At 35.9% G+C, this 21257-nt stretch overlaps 1 protein-coding gene across 1 annotated transcript in view; it reads left to right on the top strand.

Annotated features, from left to right (window-relative positions):
• The first annotated feature begins 14639 nt into the window (after positions 1-14639).
• LOC108529926 (nascent polypeptide-associated complex subunit alpha, muscle-specific form-like) overlaps positions 14640-21257 on the top strand; it is a 122583-nt gene continuing 115965 nt past the window's right edge. The window contains exons 1-2 of the mRNA XM_017872500.1: positions 14640-14883; positions 15428-15852. Of these exons, the coding sequence (XP_017727989.1) occupies positions 14640-14883; positions 15428-15852 (669 nt within the window). The remainder of the gene's footprint in view (positions 14884-15427; positions 15853-21257) is intronic.

Below are 21257 nucleotides of genomic sequence, written 5' to 3'. Positions count from 1 at the left end.
CATCCTCTGAAAAGTGGGATCAATGGAAAAGAGATCAGAAGGCTATGAGAATAAGATGATATGGGTACAAATACTCTATAACATACCAAGTATTCCCGTTACAAAATATGCCAATTTTGAAAATATTTTTGTAATATTCTGACATATTGCACTGATGTTTTCTCCTGTGGAAGCAGTATTACATATGGAGGTTAGGAATAGTTAATATGAATTATTATTATTAAGCTTTAGGTGTATAATGGATTACACAGACCCCTTTGAGTCTTCTAGAGGAGCACTATGACAATCCCCCTCTCTCTCTCTCTCTCTACCTCTACCCCCACATATGTGTGTGTGTGTATATATATATTTAGTAAGCAACCATCTTACAAATAAGCTTTTCATTATAATTTATTAATTTGCTTATTATAAGTAAAGGTACCTGTTGTTTTTATCTTTATATAAAATTATGATCTAAGAAGCTTATGCAAACAGGGTCAATGTTGAGATACAAGTATTCTACCTTATTGTTAAAAATTGTGTGCTAGAAGAATAGTACAAATGGCAAGAGTCCTTTTTTCTTATTTTGTTCCATTAATTTGATCACAAATAAGCAACCTCTTCAAAGTACTATCAGAGACCTGTACCTAATTCTCAGAGCTGAATATTTTTGACCTATGCAACACCATCATATCTCCTTTCCATAGGCAACCTAAACTTCACAACTCCCACATTGAACTGACATTCTTTTAAAATGTACTTTTCTGTATTTGCACCCTTAGTTAATAACTAATTTAAAATTTTCAATTAACTGAGTCAGAAATCTGCTATCCTCCTATATTTCTCTTTTATCAACTCTGCCCTCGGACCTGAAGAAGTCTTAATTTTATCTGTTAAATATCTCCCCAGTGTGTTCCATCTTACCCATTTACTATCACTGACTTCATTCGGGGCCACCTACATGCTGAGGCTAAGGGCCAGCACATTTTTCTTGTAAAAGACCAGAAAGTGAATATTTTAGGATTTCAGGCCATATAACCTCTGTACCAATTACCTACCTCTGCTGTTGCACCCTGAAAGCAGCCATAGACAACACGTAAGCAAGAGGGTGCTGTTGGGTTTCACAAAAATTTTATTTACAAAAACAAGAAGTCAGCCCTCAGGCTGAGACCACTGAAGCGGCAATTCATGTCTAATCCTGTAATCTCCCTCTCAAATCCATACTCCACATTTTATTTTCTGCATTGAAAAGAAAATCTGACTATATTTATCTCTTTTGGTAGTTCTTTATTATTTGTAGATGCTCAAGGTTTGACCTTCATAATGTAAGTCCTGGCTAAAATTTCAAACTTATTTTGAGAATCCTGGTATACTCACCTAGAGTTCTAAAGTTGCTAAAGTACTTGCGGTTCTTGGCTTCTTACTCATGGATTTGGTAAACATTTATTAAGTACATATTATCTGCCAGTGTGGATTATTTTCTTTTGTGTGAATTGCTCTCTAGACTGAACACCTGGGGTGTGTCAATCTGGTAGCCCAAATTTGCCTCCTCCAGTTTCACTTAAGAGCTTCACATTTTTATTTACTTATTAAATTTTATAATCTTTCTAAGGTTTTCATTTTTAGCTCTTGATTTTCCATCACTATATATTTGATCTACTTTTATCACTTCAATGCTCACTCATAGTTGCCTGAATCTAAAATACATATTTCTGGTTTCAATGTCTGCTTTAGTTTCAATTCTGTATTTACTATTGTCACATACAAATCCTTTGAAGACATCTCCAACTGAACATATCCAAAACCTGAACCATTAGCTTCCTTTATTTCTTATCTTGATTAGTACAACTATTAAATCAATTACCCAAAGACTCTCAGTTGAATGTAATAAAGACTACATCTTAAGGGTGACAGGAATGTTTATCAAAATTTGAAACTCAACTTTTGTTTATTTCAGCTCATTAATACATTAAGATGAACAGCTCTGTTCTATCTACCTACCAGAGGAAAAGGTAAATTCTCTGTGGATGAATATATTTTAAGGCTCTACATTTTAATAAAAAATGTGATGCATTCTAAAGGAAAATAATATTAAGTTATGCTGAGAGAAAAAAAAAGAATGACAACAATCAAAGGTTAAAAAAACAGACACACAAAGATACAAGTGATACAAATATTGTAATTAATGGTTAAGCCTTTTTTAAAATAATCATGATTGACAGTCAAAAAAGGAGATTAAAAAGGAGAGTGTGAAAATATAGGAAAGGTGTGATAAAATAGAATTATAGTCTATGAAATGAATGAAATAAGGCCAGGCTTGGTTGATCATGCCCATAATCCCAGTACTTTGGGAGGCCGAGGTGGGCAGATCATGAGGTCAGGAGTTTGAGAACAGACTGACCAACGTGGTGAAACCCTGTCTCTACTAAAAATACAAAAATTAACTGGGCGTGGTGGCACGTGCCTGCAGTCCCAGCTACTCAGCAGGCTGAGGCAGGAGAATTGTTTGAACCTGGGAGGTGGAGGTTGCAGTGAGCCAAGATCATGCCATTGCATTCCAGCCTGATGACAGAGTGAGACTCCATCAAAAAAAAAAAAAAGTAAAGAAAAGAAATGGATGTTCTAGAACTGAAAAATACAATAATTAAGTATTATTATATGGATTAAACAACAGGTTAAATAGAGTAGAAGACAGAAATTGTATATAAGAATCAAGTTAAACATAATTCCAAGCTGAAAATAAAGAAAGATTGCATATAGAGAGAAAAAGAATGAAAATACACAAAGACTATAACACAGAGGTAGAGCACAGTAAAAATGGTCTAGCATACGTATAACAGGAGTCCCAGAACAAGAGAAGGTAAAAGAAAGAAAACAATATATAAAGACACAGTGAGTATAAAATTTTCAAAACTGAGGAAAGATATTAAGCCATAGATTAAAGAAGCTCTGTAAACCCAAAGTAGGACAAATCAAGGGAAACTACAAATTAAAATAAGTTAATAAAATTACTGTAAAACACAGACAAAAAATTTTAGAAGTGATCAGAGTGAAAAATAAATATTATATTTTGAGAACAATAAAATAGATGACTTACTTCTCAACAGAAAACAATAAAATGAAATATTTAATTGCTGAAAGAAAATAACTGACCGCAGAATTCTAAACCCAGTGAAAACATTCCTTAAAATGAAAGCAAATATGAAAAATTTTCACTTCTAGCCATGACAAAATAACAAGTTCCCAACTTATATTCCGTTCATAAAAACACTAGAAAACTGAATAAAATATATGAAACAACTGCTTTCAAATATTGAATACGAAATACATAATTACATTCCCTAAAATAGGGAAAGAAAAGAGTGTTACAACCATCCTGAAATTCTGCCTGGAGGCACTTTCTGTACTGCAGTTTAGAAAGGAGAAACTGAAGCAGTGCAAACTCAAATCATCTTTGAGTTTGTCTGACTCAAGAGAGACCAGTTTGGACAGTCTGAAGCAGCTGGAATTAACAGGTAAGGGAACTGGAAAAGGCACCAGAGACAGAACAGAGATCCTGAAGTCAGCATAGAGATTACTTTGACTCTTTGGGTGAATACTAAGATCCACATGAGGGAAAAAGAGAACTTCCATGAGTGTGTGAACTCAACAGCTCACACAGGGCAGAGAAATAACCAGTTTCTGACCTACTCAAGTGGAGGAACCTTGCTGAACACCCAGAGCATTTAGTGGAGACCTCAGAGAGGTCATGCCTGAGGAAGAAAGCTAAAATAATCCTATAGTAATGGCTACTCTAGATGCACTCTAATGAAGCTAAAAGATAAACCTTAAAATGAACAAGTTGATCTTGGAAAAATAAATCTTCATGCCAATATAAAATTCAACACATTTCAAAAGACGGCAACAATGCTCAGGTGCTTGACAACATAATATTTACAAAGCCTTGTATTTTTCTTTCTATGATCAGGAAGAAAAGCATTAATAGAAAAATAACAGAAATAGCAGAGATGATAGAATTAGCAACAAGGACTTCAAAAGAGCTATCATAAGTTCAAGCATTTAGAGGTAAACAAACACATAACAGAGAAAGAAGTAGAAGATGGGAAACAAAACAACATTCTGAAGTTGAAGGCCCATGATCTGAAAGGAAAATTGATAGGCTAAATAAATATCAAATAAGATGCTGAGAAGAAAAGAACAGTGTATAAAGTGACATAGCAATAAAATTATCAACACCCATACTGAAACAAAGAAAAATAAAACGTTAAATATCTGAGTTTTGGTTAACTGTGAGAATATTAAGGAGTCTAACATATGTATAAGTGAAATCTTTATTAAAAAGAAAATAGGTTTAAGGTGGGTAGAAGAAATATTTTAAAGATTAATGGCCCTAACTATAGATTGAAACTCTAAATCCATATATTAAAGAGACTTAATGAACCCAGCCAAAATAAAACAAAGAAAAGCTGCACACACAAAAATTATACTGCCATTGGTAAAAACAAATTATAAATAGTAAATCCTAAAAAAAAATCAGACATTTGGAGACTGTACATGGCGGGGTTTGTAGGGGGGTAGACGATGAAAAATTACTTAAATGGGTACAATGTATAATATTCGGGTGATGGATACACTAAAAGCCCAGCTGCTACCACCTTACAAAATATCCATGTAACAAAATTGCACTTGTATCCATTATATTTATACAAATAAAATAATAAATATTACAATAATAATTATTATAATCACCTCAGTCGAAGAAAATGAAAACATTTTATGAAGGTCAACAAAGAAAATAAATTCCACCCACTTCTATCAAAAGCAATGCAAACTAGAAAATAATAGAATAAGGCTCTAAAGGGCTGGGAAAAACCACACATATTTATCAGTCTAAAATTCTATGTTCAGTGAAAATTATTCAAAATTAAGAATAAATTAATGACATTTTCAAACAAACCAATCCTCAGATAATTTGTGAACAGTTGACCTGTACTAACACAAATGTGACAAGACGTTTTTCAAGCTCCCAGAAATATGAACCCAACTGGAAACACAGAAATGCAGAAAACAATAAAGTAAAACAAAAAAAAGTTTGTGAGTAAAGATAAATAAATATTGTGCATTAATAATAATAACCTATAGATTAAAAATATTTGCATAACTATAAATGAATTACTAAAATTCTACTAAAGGTAGCCTAAGGATAAATACAGTTAAACATTTCTATTATTGAAAATCTGGTAAATATATAATGCATATTAGATTGTAGTAAGCAAAGAATAAAAGTTCTATAAAGCAATCACTAAAAAATAGTAAGAATAATGATTAAATAACAAGTAAATAGATGGAAATAAAAAAATAAACATTTTGTTTACCACAGAAAAGAGGATAAGGAAAAAACAGGGAAAATATTAAGATAAGTATAGATTAAAATGGTGTACATAACTACATTAAATATAAATGGATTAAACCCTTAGAATATTTTTTAAATTGGAGATAAATAAATATGTACATGTAGCAAAGCATACGTTAAACATAACAGCATACATGAGCTTAAAGTAAAAATACGGAAAAAATATACCATTAAAGTACTAACCAAAAGAAAGTTGATGATGTTACATGATGTTCTGAAATTGCAGGATTATTAAGCAAAGTAGATATAACATTGCTAAACAAAAACAGTTATATTTCACAATTTAAAAAAGGAGTCAATCCATTTATTAATAGAAGATAAAACAATTTTAAATCTGATTGTTTCAAAGACATAGCTTCAGAATATCTTATAAGCACAATCAACTAAATTCACAATCTACAATCCATATCCACAGTTGTAATACAAGTATTTGACATCTGTATCAATTGTTGACAAGTAAACAGACCAATAAATAATGATATTGAATATTTAAATCATAAAATTTACAAAATGAGCCTAATTGACATAAATAAAATATTGCTAACAACAGACTATACATTATTTTCAAGTGGCCATGTGCTTTTATCAAGATATATCATCTGCTGACCAATAAATCAAGTTTCAACATGTCTTAAAAGATTGAAAATATCCAACCATTCCATTTAAAATAAAGCTAAAAATCAATAAATAATTAAATATCCAAACTGCTTGAAAATTAAGAAATACACTACTAAGCCGGGCGCGGTGGCTCAAGCCTGTAATCCCAGCACTTTGGGAGGCCAAGACGGGTGGATCACGAGGTCAGGAGATCGAGACCATCCTGGCTAACACGGTGAAACCCCGTCTCTACTAAAAAATACGAAAAACTAGCCGGGTGAGGTGGCGGGTGCCTGTAGTCCCAGCTACTCTGTAGTCCCAGCTACTCGGGAGGCTGAGGCAGGAGAATGGCGTAAACCCGGGAGGCAGAGCTTGCAGTGAGCTGAGATCCGGCCACTGCACTCCAGCCTGGGCGACAGAGCGAGACTCTGTCTCAAAAAAAAAAAAAGAAAGAAAAGAAAAAAAGAAAAGAAATACACTACTAAATAATCAATGGGTCGAAGAAGAAATTACAATACAAATTAGAAACTATTTTGAACCATAATGTAATGAAGATATGACATAACAAAATGTATGGAAATGTAGCTGAGGCTGTGCTTAGAGGGAAACTTATTCCTTAAGTGTATATATTGGAAAGAATCAAATACTAAAGACAAATTATCTAACCCATTACTTTAAGAGTTTGGAGGAAAAAAACAGCAAGTCAAAAACCTAATGAAATAATAAAAAAGTGATTGTACTTGCAAACAAGTGTTCAAAGGAAATCAAACTAAATAGTTACTATTTTCAAAATATAATCAAATTCATGGGTATCTATCAAAATAGTTCAAAGTATAGCAAAATAAAAGCTACCAACAAGAAATGAAATTAAAGAATATTAATAAGGCTCCTACTGTTACTAAAATACAATGGGGATATGAATAACTTTTGCTAATACTTAAATTACTTTATTAATCAATAAATTATTTAAAACACTATGTACCAAAATAGCTTTTAAAAGAAATAGAAATCAGAAAGCCCTGTAAACTCTTAAATAAATATCCATTAGCAAACTTCCCTGTAAACTACTCAGTTTAATATAGTTATTATTATATAAATAATTTATTTTTAGAAAAGAAACTAAATATACCAAAAAATTGATTAAATTTTATTAACTATACATACTAAGCAATATAGAGAATATAAAGAAAAGTGATAGAATTGGACTACACTAAAATAAGTTTCTCATATAAAAGAAGAAACCTCCCCAAAATTTAAAATATGAGTCAAAAGCTGGGAGAAGATATCTACAGTATATATTAGCCAACAAAGTATTAATATTCAGACTATATCAAGAATTCCAGGGAATCAAAAGGAAAGATTTAAAAATAAATAGATTATGGGCAAAAGATCTGTGAAGGCATTTCACAGAAAAGGAAATATGAATGGTCAATAAATATATGACATTGTTCTCAAATTTTCGTATAAGAAAACACAAATTTAAATCTCAAAATATATCATTAGCATCTACCACATTGACAAAAAGTATTAAGATTTGTTGTGATTTATTTTCTTATCCCAAGTAAATATAAACATCAATGGCTAATTTCGGGCTATTTTGTTTTTATAAAATACCTTAAATTATAATTATTTCCAATCTACAAAACCTGGATCCAATTCTTACCACAGGAGAAGCTCACCCAAGAGAAGCTTGTGTATGTGTGACAATGTTCATAGCAGCATTGTATGTAATATAAAATCATCAGAATAATGCAAATATCTAAAGACAGAAGAATGGGTTTAAAATCAATGCAGCAGGGCGCAGTGGCTCTGTAATCCCAGCAGTTTGGGAGGCTGAGGCGGGAGGAACACAAGGTCAAGTGATTGAAACCATCCTGGCCAACATGGGGAAACTAAAAATACAAAAAAAATTAGCTGGGTGTGGTGGCGCACGTCTGTTGTCCCAGCCACTCAGGAGGCTGAAGCAGGAGAATCACCTGAACCTGGGAGGCAGAGGTTGCAGTGAGCCGAGATCACGCCCCTGCACTCCAGCCTGGTGACAGAACAAGACTCCATCTCAAGGAAAAAAAAAAAAAAAAAAAAAAAAGCTATGCAATTGAACACAATCACGCCTGTAATCCCAGCACTTTGAAAGGTCAAGGCAGGCAGAGCACTTGAGGTCAGGAGTTCAAGACCAGCCTGGCCAACATGATGAAATTCTGTCTCTACTGAAAGTACAAAAATTAGCCAGGCTTGGTGGCGCGTGCCTGTAATCCCAGCTACTTGGGAGGCTGAGGCAGGAGAATCACTTGAATCCAGGAGGCCAAGGTTGCCGGGAGCCGAGATCTCACTACTGCATTCCAGCCTGGGTGACAGAGCAAGTTTCCACCTGAAAAACAGAACAAAACAAAATAAAACAAAACAAAGTGATAAGAAACTAATTTCAGTCACATAAATCTCAAATTTTATTCTTAAACTAAGAAAGCAAGTTGCAGAAATAAATCTTAAAGCATGATTCTATGTATAAAGCATCAAAAACAGGTAAATCTAATACATATGGTAAAACTATAAAGAATAGCAATATAATGATAAACACAAAACACAAGATAGTAGTTACCTTGGTTGTGCAGCTAGGGAGAAATATCAGATGGGGGAGAGAAATAGGTGATGGCAAGGGTTACCTTAATACTTGATTTCTGAAGCTGAATTGTGGGTATACTGGTGGCTTTATTATTAACCTTTACAGCATGCATACTATTTCATAATGAAGTTCTAAGAGTTCTTAAGCCCATAGCTAAAACTCAGTCACCTCATTGATTAAAGAGAGTGATGGAAAAATATCCCCGCTCTAGTTTCATGGATTTCCCTTGGTGGTGATGAGATAATTATATTAATAGATGTGATTCAAGCTGTTCCTACATACAACTTTCAAGTTACTCAGTATTTCTAGAGTCTACTCAACCAGAGTGGTAGTCCTTGAAATAGTCACAGCTATTTTCAATACATCGTAAATGTCTATTAAGATTATTAAGCCATGGCAGTTGAAGGCATGGAAGAGGGGGAGTCACCCACCGTGTGATCTTCAAAAAATTACTGAACATTTCTGTGTCTCAGGTTTTGCAAAATGTTTGTTTTATTTATACTATTGACCTCCTGATACTCAAATCTAGTTATTCAGTTCTACTTAGGATCGATGTGAGGACACACATCCAGGACAGCTAAGGTCCAGGAGATGTCGTTTTTGTTGCACCCATAATAGGTTCCCGCCCCCCGGAGCGGAAGCATGCCCATAGACATAGAACAATCACTCACGTCCCTATCAACCTCTAGCAAATCTTCAATATCCCCAAAGACTTAAATAAACAAATGGAAGTATGCCCATATCCATGGCAGACATTTATGCTGGAGCTGGGGGTAGAAAATCTGGTGTCCTTACCCTTTTTTTTTTTTTTTTTTTTTTTAAGGCAGAGTCTCACTCTGTCGCCGGGGCTGGAGTGCAGTGGCCGGATCTCAGCTCACTGCAAGCTCCGCCTCCCGGGTTTACGCCATTCTCCTGCCTCAGCCTCCCGAGTAGCTGGGACTACAGGCGCCCGCCACTTTGCCCGGCTAGTTTTTTTGTATTTTAGTAGAGACTGGGTTTCACCGTGTTAGCCAGGATGGTCTCGATCTCCTGACCTTGTGATCCGCCCGTCTCGGCCTCCCAAAGTGCTGGGATTACAGGCTTGAGCCACCGCGCCCGGCCCCTTACCCTTTTTATTAATTCAATGTCCAGTAAATGAACCTTCCTTAACAGTCCTCCAATTTATGGTGCTTTATTTAGTATTAGGTGAACTAGGAACAAGTAGTACAGATTGCATAAAATATTGAAGCAAACTCATATGGTCCGCTCTGCAAAAAGCCATCCAGAAGTGTCCCAGAAAGAATCAAATGTATTTTTCAGCCCTATCAGAACACTAAGAACTACTGCAGAATCAAATTTTGAAGTAGAGGTTTTGATTGTCTACCATCCTTCTCTCCACAATTGTATTATTAAAATAGTTTTATTTTGTTGAAAACACAGACTCCTCTCCCACCCACACCCAACCCTCTATGGCTTTGGGTAACTCGATTAGTCTCTCTGGACACTTTTCAAATAAGTTGAATGAAGCAGCTGAACTATAATTCTCTATGTGTTCAATTAGATAGAAATCATTCCTCTGATTTCAAAGGGAATTAATGTAAACTTTAATGTTGCCCTTGCTTTATTAGCAAACTAGTTTTCACCATGGTATATTCCTTTTATGATAGAGTATTTGAAACATACATCATTTGTTTCTTTTCTAAGACCTTTAGCTAACATTAGCTCAAACTATTTTATTTTGCCCCTGAGATAGATTCACCTAAATGATATTTTCCTTGCTAACCTCAACAGCCTGACACAGTATATTACTTTTTGAGTCACTGTCCTCCTTTTCATTTCCAATATTTTCTTAGCCATATCTTTAAGAAAAGGCTTTTGTAAAGCCACATAGAAAACTACTAGCTCTTTATTTTCCTTTCTTTGGAAATTGTAAAGTTTCGTCGTTCGATTATGGGGCTCTAACTCTCTGCTCCAGAGACTTTACTCCCATCAGTATTCATTTTTTTTCTTCTCCCATTTCTAGATTCTCTTTATTAAATACCATGGATGTTCAGTATAAAAATCCACATGGCCAATTTCTTATCCAATTTTGATATAGGGACTCTTCATATTTTTTCTTCACCCATTGGTTATAAAATAAAATCACTACCAGTAATCCCAGGACAAATGATCTTGAGAAAGATGAGTGGAAGAGAAATAAAAATGATGTCTACTGCTCATTTAAGGGCATTTTTAGAAAACAAAACAAAAAGTGTTCATTTTTTACACCAAGAATTGGGATAAATTGGATATTTCTTAATTTTAAAGAATAATATAAAGAAATGTTTTTATGGAAAAAAAAAGCCTAAGTACACATTCCCCCAGAACTAAATTATTCCTATCCTAGATGATTACAGCGTAAGAATACTACATGCAAGACAGATGACTGTTGTCATTTTACGTATTAAAATTTTCTGTGTCCAGGCGTGGTGGCTCATACCTGTAATCTCAGCACTTTGGGAGGCCAAGGTGGGAGGATCACTTGAGCCCAGGAGTTCAAGACTAGCCTGGGCAAAATGGCCAAAAAAAAAAAAAAAAAAAAAAGCAAAAAATTAGCCCAACATTGTGGCATGCACCTGTAGTCCCAGCTACTAAAGAGGCTAAGCTGGGAGAATCACCCAAGCCTAGGAATTCGAGTATGCAGTGAGCCATGATTGAGCCACTGCACTCTAGCATGGGCTACAGGGTTAGACCCTGTCTCCTCCCTCCAAAAAATAAATAAAAGTTCTTATAACATGAATTAACATCCTTCTACCTTTAATGCTCATAGGTGAAGAGACTATGGCTGACTATTGGCTTAAATGGATGAGTTGATGGGAGGAAACCCAATAACTCAGAAATCTGGAAAAAAAATAATAGTAGCAGAAGTAGCAGCAAGAATAATGATAAAATGATAATAATAGTCATTAAGTTCTTGCTATGTGCTTGGAACTAGCACTTTATGTGCACTGCTTTTTTTTAATACAAAAAAAAAAACCTAATTATAAATGCTGTGTTCTTATGTACATATTTTAGATGAGAAAACTGAGGCTTGGAGGGGTTTTGTACATATTTCAAGGTGACATAGCCAATCAGTGGTGAAGCTGGAATTCTACCCCAATTCTGACACCAGAAAACATTCAATTAATTATCTGTCCTGCAAAGAGAGCAAAAAGTCAGTATCTTGAGAAACACAGATAAAAAGTGAAAAGAATAGTATGATATACATCTATATAAAAAATAAACAAAAAATAGAAAAATTTAGAGAAGTCAATTATTTTTCTTTTTTAAAGAAACAATCCTGGGTAATGATATTTATAAATAGTTTTCACCAGACAGCTAGTGTGGCTACTAAAGATACGAAGTTTAATGATGTGTGAGTCTTGATTAAATGTAACTCTTTTTTGAGACAGAGTCTCGCACTTGTCGCCCAGGCTGGAGTGCAGTGGCGTGATCTCGGCTCACTGCAAGCTCTGCCTCCCGGATTCACGCCATTCTCCTGCCTCAGGCTCCCGAGTAGCTGGGACTTCAGGCGTCCGCCATCACACCCTGCTAATTTTTTGTATTTTTAGTAGAGACGGGGTTTCACCTTATTAGCCAGGATGGGCTCGATCTCCTGACCTCATAATCCGCCTGCCTCGGCCTCCCAAAGTGCTGGGGTTACAGGCGTGAGCCACCACGCCCGGCCGGATTAAATGTAACTCTTTAGTATTATTGATTGACCAGGGAATTCTGGCCTTTCCAACAACATGCAGAATTTTCTTGATACCTCTCTCACGTTGAGTATTCTTTCTGTGGTTTACAGAAACCTTGGCTAAGTTTCCACTTAATGAATTTCTAGTTCTAAAGTCCCTAATTCCCACTCTTGCCATAAGACACACTTTTCTCCTCAGCGCCCCAATCCAATTTAGTTTCTATTCTGATCCTGTAGCCTAAAATAGATGGCAAAGGAAGCATGAAAGTAGTAAATAGATGAATCCAATAAAAAAGGAATAGAGAAAATATTGAAAATGAGATCTTGATCAGAGCAAAATACGAAGAAAATTAATAACACCTTTTAACAAAGAGGAAAAAAACATTAAAATGGATTTTTTAAAAGTTCTGAAAATAATATTTTAAAATACCATACAATCAGGAGATAAATTAATTCTCAATAGCAAAAGATATAGGAATTCTAGATATAAAAGTACTTAAGAAATGGGATAATAAGAGTGACAGAGAGACAGAACAATTGATCTGATCTTCCTTTTAATAAAAATGAGTCTGCTTCAAAAGGCAAAGAGATGATACACACTCTCTGCAAAGTATGATATTGTCAGCCCAGTAGAAGCAGGAGGACATCTTCAAAACATTTCCAAGAGCTTGGAGATAATTTAGGAATAGGAGGGAGAGTTAAAATCTTAATATAGCTGCAGCCACCATATAAAGAGTCTTCTTAATATTCATGCACAGAAAATGCTATTAATTTTAAAGTTAAGCACAATATACATGTAAAGCCCATTTCTTATTTTAGCTTGCAGTCTCCCTCAAGGTATTGGGATACAAACCTCTGATACCATTCATGTTGCCAAGGATTCTGGCCACTGAAAGAGAAAGATTGCTAGGTAAGATGTGAAGTAAACAGGAAAAGAAATTGACTAAAACATTGATGAAAAAATCAGCGTCTGGAGCAGAAATTTTAAAATCTGTATTTGTATTCTATTGCCTAATTTCTTCTAAAATAAGCATTTTTTTTTCTATATGCAGCTATTGGTAAATAGGATAAATGTGTCCGTTTTAATCACTGGAATCTAGAAAGTATGCTAGACATATATTTAGAATAAAGATTTATATTAAGTGGATATTATAATAATCCTCTCATACAAAGATGTTTATTGGACAACAAAATTACAGGGTTACTTAATTCTTCTTCGTCTCCTCTTCCTCCTTCTTCTCTTTCTCCTCCCCTTCCTCCTCCTCCAGATTCTTCCTCTCCTTTTTCTCCTGTCGTTTTTTCCTCCTTCTCTCCTTCTTCTTCTCCTTCTGTCCTTCACTAAATAACTGAAATAAAATTTAGACCAAATTCTGTTATCTTCTTTCTCCAACTATGAAATTATTTAAAAATAAGGATTGGAGACTATTTTGGGAAATGGAAAGTGAATATTTACATAAAGTCACAAGTCTGGGGTGCATTATTTTCACACTTCTACCTCTAAGGTTAAACTTCCTGTTATTCAAGCATAGTGCAAACACAAGTATTTGTCACTTAGAAGGATATGTTTATATCACGTTGCCTTCTTTTCCCATATACTTAGAATAAGGATCTTAATCTTAAACATTACGTAAGTAGAAGAGATTTAATTAAAAACTTGAAGAAATGTGTTACTGTTAATTGAATTCTTGCAACATTTACCTTTGCACACCAATGTTAATAAAACTCCAGTTCAAAGTGGATGGGTTTGGGGAATTGAGATAGCTATTTATTTCCCTACCTGAGATGCCAAGATAATCTTCTCAGTAAAATAAAGAACCCAATTAGGTGAGTTCTCATTTGTAGCCATTGATCAAGTTTACACAAAATGCTAGGATTTCTAAGTAAAACAAATAAGAGGTTCAAAGGCCTTTAAACGAGGTTGAGGGAGTGAGAAAGGGAAATAGTTCTCTGCGTTTTGAAAGCCTTTTACCTGTGGAGCAGATAATGGACGGGCCCCTCTCCCAGCTGGGCTCCGCTCCCGCCCCTAGCCTGGCGCGCGGTCCCTTCCCCCACCCGCTGAGCCTTCCTGTTTGGTATCTTGGCATTACCAAGCTATAAATTGCCTGAGAGCTTAGAGACAATCAGGTCACCACCGCCCTCACAAGGGAAAAGCTTCTTACTTCCGAGCACAACGGTTCAGCTGGGAAGAGAGGAAGCAGGGAGAGATCTGTGCTTTAGTCGTCACTGCTCTGGTAAGGGGTCGAGAGAGATGGGGGAGGGAGGTGGCAAAAAATAAAAATAAAAAGCATCCCCAACAATGCCGCACTTGACCCAAGTCTACAAACTTATTGGTCGCTGCAATGGAAACTCCCAGTGCACTCTCCACGGCCTGGCAGCCGCCGCTGATGGGTGGAGTCGCGTTCCCGGCCCCACCTATGGGACGGAGCTGCTTCTCCTGCATCTCGGCAACACCACACCCTTCGCGGGAAGTCTCCAGGCTTCCAGCAAAGCTCAGCTTATCCCGCCCCCGCTTCCAACCCGGAACCCCAGAAGAACAGCGTGATGAACCTCCAGCAGCTCGGCGGGCCACCTCCCCGCGGCTCAGTTTGAGGACACTTGTGCAGAACCCTTTCATGTTCCCACCCTGCCCAGCTTTCACAACTCCGCCGGGTTAAATGGCCAAAGACAAACTTCTGCCTCTTCTATCCCCGGTCCCAGCTTTTCAAAAATCCACAGCTGGCGAACCCACACACATCGAAACTCCTAGGTCGCTGTTGCAGTCTGGGCATGCTCAGTATCAGGGCAGGTTTTGATTGAAAGTAAAAAAAAAAAAAAAAAAAAAGCTTTGTATTATGCTCGCTCTCTTTCTCCTGTGCATATGACTTGCTGAACAGGTTTTGGGGCATTCTTGAGTCTACCCAGAGGTTTTATCAGATGCCCTTGATTGTGTCTCCTTGGCATCTGTTCCCCTCTTACTTCACTCCCTCCCCCAACCCGCTTCCCAGGTCCCTGTCCGCTGTGGGGATGGAGGGACACTAACAGAACTGGGATGGGAGATGTTGGCTGAGCGGATCCACCTATTATTAGTGCGCTGGGATTGGCTTCTTGGCGCAGCGTAGCCGAGGTGGAGCCAATCAGGAGGAGTGAGTGGCGGTCGCGCCTCCGTCACTGGAGGGAATTGCCTGGGGAGAGAGCGGGGCAGTTGGTAGTTCGTTAGTACCGAGTAGTACTGCCCCCAGTGTCTTTCCACCTCCTCCTGCAGCAGCGGCAGCGGCAGCAGCAGTTAGCAGCGGCAACTTGAGGCTGCACCCCGGGCAAGCCCCCAGGGTGGTGCTCAGCCGTGAGGGGGGCTCGACGCCCCGAAGGGGTGTGTGTAGGGTGGGGGCGACCAGCTGGGACCAGCTGGTGGCCCTGGAAAACCTCCCACACACCCACACCCACACACCCCTTTTGTGTTGCAGGCTGCCCCTCCAAGAGCGGAGGCAGCGAGAGCACGCGTGTGCCTCGCGCCGGTCCACGCGGGGAGAGCACCGGGGACCGAGACCGGGCACCACCTCCCGGTCCGCCCTCCAGGTAAGGAAGCGGGACTGGCGGTGCGGCCACCTCAGCGGTGCCTATCTGCTCGAATCCATCCCAAAGATTTTCTTCTCGATACACTTGGGTTTTAGTGGTGGGAGTCTGAGACCTAGGGAGGGATCCCCGGGTGGCCTATTGTGAGAATTATGAGACCACATGTGCATCTCCTGGAAAAGCACTTTGCACAGCGCCTGTGATTTAGAGCTTGGAGTTGATATTGGGCATCCCCCATCTTCTTGCTTCCTCTTTCCTTCTCTTGTTCTCTCTCCTCCGTCCCCCGCCCCCAATCTCAATCTTTTCTCTCTTTCTCTCCCACACCTCCCCTCTCGCCCTCTTCCCACCCTAAGCACGCACAGGGTTTCTTTCTCCTCCTGGAGAGGATTGCCTTTCTTAGAGGAAAGAGGGGGAGTGAAGAAAGGAGAAAGATTTATTTCTGTTGGGGAGAGGGATATGGGGTGGGTGGGTTGGGGCGTAAACAAGATAGAATACAATCTCTGCGAAAATCAGAGCACAGAAAGCAATTAACCTGAATAAGGGGAGTAGACAAGCCGTCCAGCTTGGGCTGTCAGAGAGGGGAAGCGTCAAGTTTGACTTGATTTCCTCCTTGCAAGAGACTATGTCTCTCACTTGATTCGTTCAAATGGAACAAAAATAAACCGACAATCCAACCCACTTTCAACTGCTTAATTGCTGTTGCTTTTGAGTGCCAACCATCTGACTTTTCCTGTTTCCATCTGTCCTGTGGGACTGACAATTTGGTATTGCACATCAGTGTTAATATCTGAACTTTGAAAGGTTTCTTGAGTAAGAAAAAAAAAAAGCACAATTAAAAATAGATTATTACTTTCTTGAGGTTTCTTGGTATGGTCTGTTGTTGGATCAAAAAATGTAAAGTTTCAAAACATTTGCAAGGAACAACAGTTTTATAGGGAGGCTTGGATTTCTACTTTGAGAAAGCTAATCTTCTAGTTAGCTTTGTGTACATGTTGATATTCATTTTCTCCAGTATTAACCCTTTGGTGAAATAAAGCAACTGTTTAACTTTTGTGTGGAAGCTACATTTGTGTATGAATTTTCACTTTATTCTACCTTTCTACTATCTATTTGAATTTTATTGTCTGGATACCAAACTTATGCCTGGCTTTATTTTCTTTTAATAGGAGGATATTTAATGGATGTAAACATGATGTTTATACAATTTCAGCACTCCCTTTAGAAGGCACATGGAGGCTCAGTTGGACAAGAATCCTCCTGTACTGGAACAAAGTTTAGAAAGTAATGCTAGAAAGATAGCCTAAATTTTAAAAATCCTGACGGGGAAAACATTTTTGTAACGTCTTGTTAAAAGAAAGAAAAATATATCAAAACAGCAACATGCCCCTGGCTGCCTGCATAATAGGTCAAGTAAATGGTACTTGTTGGACAGAACCTTTACAGCAGCTTCAGCAGTCTCTTAATTCCATCATTGGGTATATAAGCTTTATTTTCTTAGTATTCATCAGGGACAGCGAAGCGATAGTATTGTCAGATGGAAGGAGGTATAGAGAAGTGCCTAGTTTGATGTAATAGGAAAGCATTCCAAGTGGGTCTTACCTGAACACAGAAAGATCAGCAGATGTTAGTATACAAAACACTTATTTTTATGTATGAGGGGAAATGCAGATTCTTACTTTTTTTTTCTAGAAGTCCACTTGATATAAGAAAAGGGAATCTTCTATCCTAGCTCTGCCTGACCTTCCACACTAATTTGTATCTCAGAGAGTATTTTTTCACTATGTATCTTTAATGTATAAGTTTACACACCAACTTAGAGAAGAGCTGGATTCATTTGCCATCAGTGTAATGTGTACTATTTCTAAACCATTTTGCGTTTGAGGCAATGATCACTCCTACCTAAGCAGAATGACCAAGTCACGAAAAAAGATTTTCTTTCTAGGGCTTTAACATTTGAATGACTTAAAAAAAAAATACTGTCTCTGTTGAAAGCTAACTCTGGTTTTTAGAGGTGCCACCTTTTGGTTACAAGGACAAAGGGACAATCACTTAATTACCTCATGTGTGTGTACAACTGAATTAACAAGTTTAGACATGAAAAGATGTACAAAAAGGAAGCCAACTGTCTTCATGTGAGAAAAATAAGATTTTGTTGTCTCATTTCTCCACTGTCTTAGGAACATGTGAAAATTTAGGCTTGGTTTGTGACATTTATTTTCATGACTCTTTACAAATGTTAATTATAGAAATAACATCTAAAAGATGGATATGAGTAGTTTTCACATACTTCTAAAAAATTCAATATCTATATATTGGAAATCAGAACTAATTCCAATATATTGTGAGTGGATTGTGGAGAGACCTTAATGATACATTATAGGAAANGGATTGTGGAGAGACCTTAATGATACATTATAGGAATTTCTTACTCTGTTATCCCACAAAATAGTCTAATGTTACAATTTCATACAGTCTTTATTTTTTTTCCCCTTTGACAGGCTTTTTTAGTAAATCTCATTCATGTTTCACAGTAAACATGATAATTATGTCTTAAGGTATTTTTGTCATAATTGAAGACTGCTAATACATAGGGAAAATCCTAAAATACTAATTTCATAAAAAATACCACATGATTGAGAGTTGTTGCTGAGTAGTTTTGAACTTCATTTTATAATGGAGAATATTAGTTATTTCATCTGGTCAAATTATCAGATAGTTCTGATCAAGAAATATGAAAATGAATAACATTGTATTTATACGATTTGCATATTAGACTGAAAATAAAACTAAAAAATAGTATTAATTATATGCTTGTATTAATTATATGCAAGATGAGCTGGAAGATTAATAAAATAAAATGTAGAATATGTTAGAAATCTGAAAGTTAATTTGAACTTCCCATTAGCCTAATAACACCATTAACATAATATCAGTTCATCACTTTTAATGTCAGTATATTAAATTGATTTTGAGCAAATTCCCAAAACAGTTAGAACCATCTAATCTTAAAGAATACACACTTAATGTAGACAATTATACGAGCCTGAAATATAGTTCTTATGATTTCCAGTTTATGCAACAGCCAAGAAGAGCTATCACTAATTCCAAATTGAAACATAATACTTATTTTCCTAATGGTAATAATTAAGTAATTTGGGGGCAACAAGAAAGTAAAACAGTTTCATTATATAATGGAGCAAATCTTTGTCTAATATTACCAAAAACCCATACCAAAGTTAGACTTTCTGTCATTGTACAGTGTAGGTATGGGTCTTGCATGCATTCTGTTGAAAATACAATATTTTTAAAAATTAAATATCTGATGTAGTTGTCATATTTTAAAAGTTTTAAATAATTTATTTGTCATAAATATATCTGTACCAAAAGTTCAATACATGACGTGGCTGATTTTAGCTGAATTTTTTTCATTGAAGTTGACCAAAGCCATTTAAACAGAGATAAAATATATGGCAATCTGAATAATAATTTCAGTTAGAATTTAAGGATATGTGTGTGTGTGCATGTATATATATATATATACGTATGCATATGTTTGTGTGTATATATATATTCCAAAATTATGTAACTTTTTCAAGAAGGATTAGAAACTCATGGACAGTAGGATATAATTTGCTGAAACTAGGGGGTATTCGTGTACAAAGTACCATTTAAAGAAAGATGACGGAGTCTTGGGAATGCTTTTAAGTCTGAGAATACTCAGAGATAATATTAATGGGAGCCTAGTTTTTTTTCTTTTAAAATGGGGTTCTATGACTTTGGGCAGAAATGATCTTTATATGTATCATGATTGAAAAAACTCTCAGTACAAGATGATGCACTTCTTTATACAGGTAACAAATAAGTTGAAATCATATTTTTACATGATTTAGATATGATGGCTGATAAAACTTCTGTCTTTCTAAGGCTTTTGGCAGATGTTTCTTTCAATATTTGCATTAAGGTAAACATTCTTAATTTTTTATGTAATTGAATGGCATGATTATCATTGCATTGGGTGAGAGAATGTGGGTTGATATGTTTTGATTCAATTCCTCAAGAAATGATCAACATTTTTTCATAGTCTTTTTGTAAACTTGATTTAAATTTCTCCACTAAGTGTGTCCATTTTCTTAAACAGAAATTTAACATTTAAAAAAAAAGAAAACCACCATTTTTCTTACAGCTGGTCATTTTAAGAGTGTTCTTGAGGAGCTAGTTTTATATGGACTATAAGATAAACTGTGGTAGCTGGGTATATGAACATCACTCTATTCATATGTACTAGCAATACAAAATAAACTTATTTAAAATTGTAGTGCAAATGTATGCTACCTATTACAAGTAAGAGAGCATGCCATCAATTCCTGTCTATATCAATAAAATTTACTTTTGTTTTATTAAAAAAGGAAAACTTTTCTTTAAAGTGGACAATAAATATGTTGCTATGTTGTAGAAATGGTGAACACTAGAGATGCTATTTCTGCAATTTTAAATATAATATTAGAGATTCTATTGCAAAGAATCCTCCTTTTAAAATGGTATCTACATTACATTATTTTAAAAAACAGTATTTAAGAGAGTTTCAAAAGAAATTAAACCCTACATTAAAGTAAAATAACACATTTATGGTAGTGTTAGAAATGAATTTTCTAGCATGTCTTTGACAAATGCAAAACAGATATTTTAAAGAATTATTTCTGTAATTGCTCTAATTTTTATGTTTATTTAAACCCCAAGTTCTCATTGCTGATTTCCATACTTTACTAATAAAATAAATGAAAGGTCAAAGTTTATCTTTTTTGGTTACTGCTATTCTGGAGATACAAAGAAAGCATACTGGTCACTCCTATAAATGTCTCACATATAGTATGTTTAGCATATTACTTACGCATATAAAAAGACATTTTGTTAAAGAGGAGCTCTAGAAAATCATAAAGCAGATGAAGATAAAAAAAAACATGCCTTCTATTTCTTAGCTGTTTGTACAAAATGAGAGCTGGGGAATTTCCACGTAGAATGGGAATGGCCTATAAACTAGTGTAAGAATTTGGTGAAACTACTTGGTTAAGACATAATTTCCAAGAGTTCATAACAGCCCTGTTGAACAACATTTCATCACAGATACTAGCTTGCAACCATGCTACGCCAATCATAAATACTGTACACAAGACATTTAGCTAAGTACCTCAGTTAGAAATTAATTTCTGATTGAAATATCCACTTAATTAAATTCAGGTATGGTACTGAAACTTGGTAATACCTTACCTCAAAGAACCTGTTTCTGTACTTGTGAAATGTAGCTTTGTTAATAATTTTAAAGTGCTTAGAGTTCCGATATATATATATATATACACACATATATATATATACATATATATACATATATATGTATATATACATATATACAC

The sequence above is a fragment of the Rhinopithecus bieti genome, unplaced genomic scaffold (genome assembly GCF_001698545.2).
Source record: "Rhinopithecus bieti isolate Rb0 unplaced genomic scaffold, ASM169854v2 scaffold_5476, whole genome shotgun sequence".
Classification (NCBI taxonomy): domain Eukaryota; kingdom Metazoa; phylum Chordata; class Mammalia; order Primates; family Cercopithecidae; genus Rhinopithecus; species Rhinopithecus bieti.
This window is presented reverse-complemented; position numbering and strand designations above follow the sequence as displayed.